Genomic DNA, 10587 nt, shown 5'->3' with positions numbered 1-10587 from the left:
TGTCTAATTGGCCGTATAATCGAAACTATAAAAGCCATCAATTTAAGCTCCTCTTGTTATAATGAAGATATTTTATATCAAATGATTTAATCATAATTGCCATCTGTATGCTACTTGATCATCACTATTAGTGGTTTGTTCATTAAAACAGTGAACAGTTCTCAAATTATATTGATTCGACATTTAAATCGTTGGTAATGTGTGCTGAAAGAGTACCTTCGGTTTCATTTTGATATCTCCAGGATTCAACTTTTGCTGTATATATATCCAGTAATCGATTTTCTTAAACAATATTTAAACGACTAGTCCCATTCCCGACGATTTCAATGCTATAAGATGGGATCGCACGTCGTTTATATCGTTCTGCTGATATTTGTAATTCAGGACAATTTAAATGTTCTTGGTTTTACCATCACTGGTGGACATTTTGACAAGAATAAACATAGTTGTGCTGACATAATATTAGTAAAATATAATGTAGGACCAAAAATGTGTGTTAAGCACTGCATCCTTGTGAATACATGTATGGCAGTTAATTACATTCGGAATGAACATAAATGTGAATTGTTGAGTACAATTTCTTTGATGAATACGTTGCAGCACATGGATGGATCTGATTACACCGATATTTATCGATGGAAAATGGTAAGAAATGCCTTTTGTTAAAGTAAATTCAACCATTGTCTATATATAGGTCCATTACAGCAAGTGTATTGCATGAGCGTCATTTTCTACAACTTCTAAATACAGATACTTCACATCTAAGCGCAGATGTTAAACAGAAGCAAGTCGAAGCTACATGTTTATATTTTGATATAAAAGCCCTTGCTCGTTTTTACTACTTTACTACATTTAGCCAAAAGATGAACTTCTCGGGGTTTTTTTTTTTTCTTGTTCTGTTTTGATTTTTGAGTTTATTTTGTCCGTTGTTCTTCAATATAACAAACTCTGTACGTTTTTATTTAATTCCCACATTTGCCGTATCTAACATTAAGTACAGCAGTATTATTGAACATTTGGAGATCATTTTTTGAAGTGTAAAAAATACTGATGTCATGATCGTTCAAATTGATATTTCATTTTGTCACAGACCTTGAAGGAACCTTAATTCTATTTAAAAACTATCGATTTTACTGCTTTTATCATTCAGGAAGGAAAATGATTCTGATTTCTATTTTATTTATACATTATGTTTCATATACCTCTTAGAAGTTTTAATTCTAAAGTAATGGTATTGTTTCACGATGACTAGAATCAATAAGAACAATTAATTAATAAATTACTTCGGCCAGTATTTTATTTTCGTGAAGTTAGAATCATCTATGCGTGCAACGATTAATAATACATCAAAATATGTAAATGCAAGATAGAGAATTTATTACGTTTCAATTCAATATATCAATTAATAAGATGGACAACCAGAAACATGCCTTATTTTCAAGAGAACAAATACACATGTAACAATCAACATTCTTTGTTTATCAGATGGAAGGTCCATGTTTTCCAAACCCTTGTGAATTTCTGTCAAGAGGAACCATATGTGTCGTGAATAATCTCCAAGAACACAGGTGTATCAACATAGGTAAAATATACATAGTCAAAAAACATAAATGGTATTTTTTGTTAGTGAAAATATTATTTAGGGCTTAAAAAACTATTCATTTGATTAAACAATCCACCAATTATTTGTTCCTCGTTTCATGATAGGCTAACGTGCTATTTACACTACCGTCAACCAAAATATTAAATTATCAACTCTTCATTGTGGAGTCACTCATGTCATCCACTGTGTCTCCACTGTGACTTCACTGTGACTCTACCAAAGTAAAAACTAGAATATAAATGTAAATTTATATCATTTTGTCACTTTTCAATATGTTCTTCTGTCCATAACCGAGAAATGTTATTAAACTGCTAGAACCATTAAATATACCTTGGTATAAAGACAGGAGTAGTAAAGTACAAACAATTTTTTTAATGGTGACCAAGCAGGAGATTGGAGACACTGTAACTCCACTTATAATTTCACCAATAAGGAGAATGGAGAAATTAAAGTATGTGTTGACAGGAGTGTGGTGTATGTGTTGACAGTAGTGTAGTTTATGTGTTGACAGTGGTGTGGTGTATGCTGATAAATCTTCATTTTTTGCATTAATTTTAACATATAACTAGTTTTTATATTAATAGTGGAATATTGAATATTGCATTTTTACTAATTTTGTTCGTCTATAAATGTGAGTCGCAAGTCGAAAATTCGTTATTTAAAGTAATGTTATCGTATCATTTCCTTTTTTTTTTTTTTTTTTTTTTTTTTTGGCTGAAACAGTTAAACTTGAATTATATAACATGTAACGATGATAATTAAAATGTGTTGCCACTGCACGTATTGATACTAGCAAATAAAGTCACTTTACTGTAGTACTACGGACGTTTTATGATCGCCATCATGAATTCGTGAATCGTTATGGTATATCAATCTGCGTCATGAAACCTGATTTATTCAACGTGTCATAGTTTTCCTTTTCTTGTTTGTCTACCCCGGACTTATGTTCCCAGTTATTAGTGAGGTCTGAGTTGTTCATTTACTTTGTGTGTATGATTGTAGTTACTTCATGTTCTGTGTTTTCCATGTCTGTTTTCCATGTCTGATCTTTGTCTCTGGATTACATTATTTTTGTTACCGGTATAACCTTCGTTCCCTTGATTATTCTTTTACAAAATCCACAACGTTAACTACATGACGATTTATATGCTAATAGTACTAATCTTTCAACCAATTTTGAAACTTAAAATGTTAAATATTTATAGTCATTATTCAGTTTCTGTGAACTATAATGCCCTTTGCAATGCTTTTGTTTTCCGATTTGGTAAAATCGAAAACACCGAAGTACTAATAAAAATAGCATTTTCATTTTTTATGTATTTGAAAGATAGATAAATATTTATAGTCGTTATTCAGTTTCTGTGAACTATAATGCCCTTTGCAATGCTTTTGTTTTCCGATTTGGTAAAATCGAAAACACCGAAGTACTAATAAAAATAGCATTTTCATTTTTTATATATTTGAAAGATAGACAATTTACCTGTGACTTTGAAAGTGACTGTTCATGTTTTCTTCATGAGAGCAACAGTGACGATTTCGATTGGCGCGTAATTGTAAGTATAAAGTACATGTAATCAATTGTTGGATAATTGACGGTCACGTGATTAAAACTTGTACAGAAAGAAGGGGTTTTACAACACAAAATTGTTCATATCTACGATTCATATCGCCCCGTGCAGGTCAGGGTGTTAAAAGAATAGGCCTGCAGCAGCGCAAAGCTTGCCATATAAGGCGACTTAATAGTGCTCAGTGACAATTTCGATTGGCGCGTAATTGTAAGTATAAAGTACATGTAATCAATTGTTGGATAATTTTTAACTTTTCAGCGATCAGTATAGAGAAGTTTCATGCTAAGATCAATACACAAGACAAAGGTACAAAACATTATAGTTTGCAACTTTTCATGGGGATCCTCTAGAAAATTATTACAATTTTGACTGCAAATTTTAGGTTATTGTAGGCTACAATAGGCATAGTACAGTCTTGAATTAAGAACAGAATGCTTACATGTCCTAACTATTGCTTACAGATGACGAAAGAGTAATCAAGGGAACCAAGGTTATAGGACAAAGACCAGACATGGAAAACAGACATACACAACAAAGGACATAAAGTAACTAAAATCATACAATCAAAGTAACAAAAGTAAATGAGCAACTCGGACTTCACAAAAACCTGGGAGCATGGACCAGGTGCACCGGTAGGGTAAGCGTCCTCTGCTTTTCTAGAAACACCCGCCGAAACATTGAAATTAAATACTTTGTAACAGGTTACACTAAAAAAAAGCTTATACGTTTAAAATATGCTTAGTTCATCATCTCATATCAAAAACGCTATTAATTTTATCCAGAATGGGTCAACCTCTTCTGTTGGCACTGGTCCTCAATCAGCATATGAAGGGAACAGGTACAAGTATATTGAAGTCACTGGCAGACACTACAATGATGAGGCTAGAATGGTTTCGTCTTTTTACTTAACCTGTGAGTTCTATTTGAGTATTACTAGACAAAATTTCATTCTAAAGATGAATAAACTTACGTCAAATGCAGAAAAAGTATCGTTTTCCCTACATATTTAATCGTCACTCCCAGACCATTGATATAAGTTGTTTTCATTTAAACTTGTTTTGATTTAATTCATCTTGTGAGGCCCTTCCCTTACCTGGGGTGTGTTTGTTAGGAATTCATATGCTTCGACAATGACGACATAAACCATACAAGTTTTGACTTTAAAAACTAAAAACACGTTCAACAGATGTCATTAACATTGACATACTGTGTGACAGCCTTTCAATTAATAAATAAATAAACTTCCCATATGAGTCAGTCACAATCAATATTTCTATCGCTCACATCACAAATATACATATATATGTAGATGTTTTCATGCTGTGCTTCATGCACAATATCCTCATACAGTGTTAAATACATATAAGAATTTTACATCATTCAGATATTGTACTCAAAACAGTTAATGTATATAATATAATTTAATTTCGAAGTTTGTTACAATTTTTGTGCTATCTGCTCATTAGTGCTCATTATATAATGCAGCATTTCGCAAATTTATGACGTCATCTTTCATCATTGTAGCTCCTTTTTACTGTCTCACATTTGCCTTCCACATGTATGGAAGTTCAATAGGACGCCTTACTGTTTCGACTGGAACTGAAAGTCCTGAAAATATTCTGTTCCAGAAATCTGGTAACCAAGGAAACTTTTGGGGAACAGCGAATATAAACATTGATACCGTATACGCGAATAAGGTATGTTTTATACGCTATAAATGTATTAGTATATACGTGTAAAGTTGTAAAATCAGACAAAGTTGCAGTCTCCAAACGTTGACTTTTCTAACATGTTAAGTAATTACCGATCAATGAAAAATTGGGCTTAGTTGAAGTATTACATATGAAGAAAAATGCAACTGATAATCAATTCGTGCAAACAAAAATGGTTGAGCAAAATTACATTTTTTGATATAAAAAAGTTGAAATGATAATTTGATGTCAAATAATAAAGTACTTATTTTACAATGAATCGTTTTCTCACATTGCCCTAAACGTCGTGGAAAAGTTAACTGGCCAAAACTTAAAAATATCTGTATCGACATATTCGAGTAATGTATCTCTGTTCTTGATATTGATTTACTTAACTACAACTAATCAACCATGAGACATGAACATGGTCATAACTTGAATTTATGTTTTACAGCTGTTCATATCAGCTTTCAGAGGTACAAACTATACTGGAGATATTGCTATTGACGACGTCAGGCTTGTAAATAATTATTGCAATTAGTGTGAGTTATTTTGATTTCATTGTCCAAAATGATATATATATATATATTTATATATGATGTTTTAAGATTTAATATGCATGATACTGTTTCATTGTTAGCAAGTCATTCGTATAAATGATATCGTGTTGGCTCTGAATTCCTTATGGACATCATAATTGTCCAATATGGTGACATACAAATAGAAAGATATTGTGCTTCCCTGTTTGATGGAGCTGGATAACAGCAACAACATTAAGTTTGATACAACACACCTAATGAGAGCAGATAATAGCCAAATGCCTGCGTCTTGATATCAAAATTTTTAACGGTTTCCGCTTGTAACCATTGGTCCCAAATCATCAGTCCCACTATAAACAATAATTCATTTCGTTTTTCAGAAAAGATTGATATTGTCTGCAGCATCCTTGTTAGTAAAGAATATTCCCGTGGATTCAATTCAACGCAGAAGGGAATTGCAATGAATTGCCGTTATCTGAAATTTGATATGTACATATCACATATATTTTATGTTTGTTGTAAAATAAAAATAAAAATTCAAATCACATGCAAATTTGACATGCTGAACACCGGTTTCAAGGAGTTACCTTTGACAAGCAGCATACATTCAGATATATAAAAAAGTTAAAAAATAAATAATAATTTCTCACATGAATATTTACGGGAACCAGAGTTCTATAAGAAATCAACGTGTATGAAATTGATTATTCAATTTCTTAAATTTCTAATATGAATTCCTTTATAGTTGATTCGAATGTTCTCCATTCACGTTTATTCATTCGTGAATCGTTATGGTGTATCCATCTGCACCATGACAACTGATTTATTCAACGGGTCATAGTTTTCGCTTCTTCGTTTGTCTACCCCGGACTTGGCTTTTTATGAGCAACTCGGCGGGTGTTTCTAGAAAAGCAGAGGATGCTTACCCTACCGGTGCACCTGGTGCTCCCAGTTTTTAGTGGATTGCGAGTTGCTCATTTGCTTTTGTTGCTTTGCATGTATGATTTTAGTTACTTTATGTTCTTTGTTGTGTATGTCTGTTTTCCGTGTATGGTCTTTGTCCCTGGATTACATTCTTTTGATTACCGCTATAACCTTGGTTGCCTTAATTACTTTTTATTACCGATTCAAACATCCAAATTACTTTTCTATCACAATACGATACCTGTGCTACAATATATCAGTTTAAACAACATGTATCATTGGAACCCGGCATATATCATGCCAGTGTGTAGGTAAAAGCAATAGAAGATGATGACAAACATATATTTTTTTTTTCCATACAATTTAAACCTTTTATCTTAAATTATAAATGAAGATTAGTAACATTTTTTGAATCTTAATTATTGTGGGATAAGTTTTGTTTTTCGGCCCGATTCATTTTAATGGTTATCGGTTATATTGTTATATACTTTAGCATATTTATTCACAGTATATACTCAAAACATCAAAGAAAATTGAGCCCATGATTGCTCGGCTCTTTAAAACATATATCAGTATATTTTTCCACGAAACAGTCATGTTTAAAGAGTGGAAAATGAAGTTTCTGAAAACTGTTTATCATTCGTTAGGCTAAATCAAATTATCGCAGAAGGCGTCAACCGACTTGCATTTTTATCAATCATGATTACTTCATAAACCAATACTCCTTTATGTTGGTGACGGCTATGTCCTACCAACTGATTTCCTTGCATTTATATATTTTGATTACTTCTTAAGTAGATATTTTCAATTGCAACCGAAAACAAATGTTTGATATGTTTTACTCTAAAATTGTCCTCTTATCTTAAATGAAATCATAACAAATAATTGGGTCGAGAGAGTGACAAAAAAGTCATAAAGTTAGTCTATTCTTGTTCTTTCATGATTTTCTTAAGAAACACAAAGCTAAAACGATAGGTTACCTAACGAATAAATTCAAAGAAAAATATAAACAGCCTTAAAAACACTACAAGAGGAACAGCACTCGAAAATACGGACGAACACATTTGATCCAGCATTTTTGTTATTAATTTAGTGGAACAACTATAGTTGTAAGCTAAATAGTTGTTTTAACAGAGTTGACCAATATAACCTATTCAATATGAAGTATTACTTTACTTGCAATAAATAGGTTGTTTTTTTTTGTAAAAGGTATGATATTTGAAAAAAAAGTAATCAAGGGAACGAAAGTTATAGCAGTAATCAAACTAATATAATGAAGGGACGAAGACCAGACATGGAAAACAGACATACACAAGAAAGAACATAAAGTAATGAAAATCATGCATGTACATACAAAGCAAATAAGCAACTCGGACTCCACTAAAAACTGGGAGCATGGACCAGGTGCACCGGTAGTGTAAGCGTCATCTGCTTTTCTAAAAAACACTCGACGAGTTGAAAGTAGTATTTGATTTGTACATGTATCGACATTGAACGATGATTCGGTTGTGAATTATTAACATATTGATTCAGTCACTCAGAGTCTATAGTGATTTTTCTTTTACCTGCTTTATCTTTTATTGCATAGCCAGCTTAACGTAATCTCAATTATTGGTTTCTTTACACAGTCACCAGTTGTATCGTACTACGTAACTAAAATCATACTTTGTGTGCGCATGATTAATCCTTGTAAAAAATTTAAAAAAAAAACTAATACGATAAAATATTGAAAGCGAGGCCACTGTCGGTTTTATATCATTTCAAAAATGGCCAACGATGAAGAAGAATTGTTCCGGGACGAACCACAGTTAAAAGTAGTGCATTTGCAAACAATGCCGGCAACTGATTGCGGTGAAGGCCAGATTTTACAAGTACAGACAGCACAAGCCTAGTTGCGACCCCGACAGCAAAACATATTCAAGACTGTTTCTGACAAAGACTTTCAACATTTGGAAAATGGGAGGCAGTCGGAATCTAAAAACGCAACAAAAAATGGGCGATGGATATTTTTCAAGGTACATTTTGTAACTTTACACTTCACGAATCGTCTTTTAACTTAAAATGTCATTTTTACAAGGAATAAATACTTGTGATGTACATGGAATGGAACAGACAAGGGATCGAACCTGGGACCTCTAATGATATATGAGCTACCTGATCGTATTAGTTTAAAGTGCACCAAACAAAAGTATTTTCTTTACAGTTTTAGGGAATATTTCGTATTTTCTTTAGTTTCATAGAATTTTTTTTTTTTAAACAATGGTGCAGAAAAGCCCTTGGTAAAGAGCTTGATTTGAGAAGCTTTTCACCAGAGGAACTCAATACCCATTTCAGGGGATTTTATGCTGGTGATACGCCAAAATTCGTAGAAAAAATTTGAATCCGAGTTGCTTCGTGCAGTGAACAATGTGAACACTGAATATTAATGTCATTTTTCAATTGACAGATTTTTTTCCATTGTCAATCCCTAAATAAACTAGTAAAAAATATATATATATCAGCAGATTGGTTCTGTGTTTGATAACAATTTATTCCAAAGTGAAAGTCCATGTCATCTGAATCCTTGTAAATTACTGTCTACAGAAACGAAATGTGTCGAGGATAAACTTGAAAAACACACGTGCATCGATCTGGGATTGTACATGTAAGTTGCCATTATTTATGGTCTGTAAAACTGTTTTGTTATATATTTTTATTTGCTATTCTACTGTATATATTTACATATCTCTTAAGAAATAGAGAACATAATGTTGTAGTCATAAATTGGGAAGGGTGTGATACATTTAATGGGAAAACGCATTCTAAAACAAAAAGTGTATAGGACAAACAAACTCGACAGATAACTCAAATACACTCAGAAATGATTTGTTAGTTCATATATTTTTATTATCACATTGTATTTTCTTTACTAATCATTTGTCTGTTGCAGTTTTCTATATGAAGCCTTACTTTGTCCAAAAAAAAGTACAGTTTTTTTTTTATTCCATAGGACCAAGTATCGCAATCATTTATTTATTGTGAAGAAAATCAAATAAAACGACATCAGCAAATTATTATGATAAATAGTATTTTTTCCAGCTTAGAAGTCTCCAACTTATTCTGCGACTTTGAAAATGACATGCTTTCTTGTTGAAGACCAAGGAGATAATTCTGATTGGAGCGTTAGGGGAAGAGTGCACAAGAAAATCATTATAGTGGTTTGGTGGTTATGGTACAAGTCAAGTATAATATGCATTATGTTGTTTTGTGATTAATGTAAAGGACAAAAAGGCACGGCAATTAAAGATTTGACCTTTTCACGGATTACCCTCATTGGGTTGGATATAAGAATTATCAGGATTTACATAGAGAAACCAGAAAATATGATAATCATATTTTGCTTGATTTGTACAAGCATTGCTATCTTTAATAATGAGCACACGACAGTCAAACGATTATTGGGTGTCAGTCTCTGTGAGAATCAGGCAGTGGATGAAAATTTGTATGACAAAACAACCATTTTGAAACTTCAAATTGACTATTTGCATCACCAGAATCAGAGGAAAAAAGGCAACATTATCCATACTACTTTGCACAGAAAACGAACATTTCAAAGGGGAGATAGAAAAAATCATTTTTCAAACATTCTTTTGAAAAAAAATCTTCCCAAATCCAGTGATGGAGAGATCAAACAATAGTTTTTTTTCAAGTAGAGAAAGGATCCTTCACTGAAATTGTAATTATATTGTCAGATCGGTGGGTTTTTTATATGCATGATTCTGATTTCTCTTATAATGCATGACACATACTTACACTCAAATCATGTATACACCATATTTAAACTGAAATAAATGAAAATCATATCGAGCTTGACTCACATGAATACAAAATGGTGTAAATCATATGACACTCATCCGTGAATTTTTTGGCTGTGTTTCTTTGGGATTGTTTTAAATGCTTATTTGATTACACACATAAAGATCCATAAATATCCTTAAGAAAATTACACGAACATTGAAAGTTTAATATTAAGACACCTTACACTCCAATACATAAAAAATATGTCCCGTATACACCATCTAATGTCACACATACTTATTTTTTATCATTCAGAGTGGATCAACCCCTTCCAAAAAACACTGGTCCTCAGTCTGCATTTAAAGGATATATGTATAAGTACATTGAAGTCACTTTCAGACGGAAATATGATGTGGCTCGATTGGTTTCTTCCTTTTACTTGACTTGTGTGTTTTATGATAAGTTTAACAAAGATAACACATCGC

General features: G+C 32.2%; 1 protein-coding gene and 1 long non-coding RNA gene across 2 annotated transcripts; both read left to right on the top strand.

The window, feature by feature from the left end:
• Window positions 1-326: 326 nt before the first annotated feature.
• Window positions 327-7546, top strand: LOC148597300 (MAM domain-containing glycosylphosphatidylinositol anchor protein 2-like). The gene is made up of 7 exons (XM_088564214.1): window positions 327-645; window positions 1486-1582; window positions 3071-3156; window positions 3954-4083; window positions 4696-4868; window positions 5317-5404; window positions 5782-7546. Exons 1-6 carry the CDS (start codon window positions 337-339, stop codon window positions 5401-5403), a joined length of 882 nt encoding a protein of 293 aa, XP_088420340.1. The 5' UTR covers window positions 327-336; the 3' UTR covers window position 5404; window positions 5782-7546.
• Window positions 7547-7677: 131 nt separating this feature from the next.
• On the top strand, window positions 7678-10171 carry LOC148597299 (uncharacterized). Its single transcript, XR_015919052.1, has 2 exons — window positions 7678-8969; window positions 9404-10171. It is a non-coding gene; the product is annotated as an uncharacterized LOC148597299 (long non-coding RNA).
• Window positions 10172-10587: the final 416 nt, after the last annotated feature.

Source organism: Perna viridis, chromosome 15, assembly GCF_037379345.1.
Source record: "Perna viridis isolate PV_CMFRI_1.1 ecotype Kerala chromosome 15, ASM3737934v1, whole genome shotgun sequence".
Taxonomy (NCBI): Eukaryota; Metazoa; Mollusca; class Bivalvia; order Mytilida; family Mytilidae; genus Perna; species Perna viridis.
This window is presented reverse-complemented; position numbering and strand designations above follow the sequence as displayed.

Coding starts and splice junctions, on each gene's coding strand:
- LOC148597300 (XM_088564214.1), top strand. CDS start 337: ATGGGATCGCACGTCGTTTATATCGTTCTGCTGATATTTGTAATTCAG. Junction 646..1,485: donor ATATTTATCGATGGAAAATG/GTAAGAAATGCC, acceptor TTTGTTTATCAG/ATGGAAGGTCCATGTTTTCC. Junction 3,157..3,953: donor ATTTCGATTGGCGCGTAATT/GTAAGTATAAAG, acceptor AATTTTATCCAG/AATGGGTCAACCTCTTCTGT.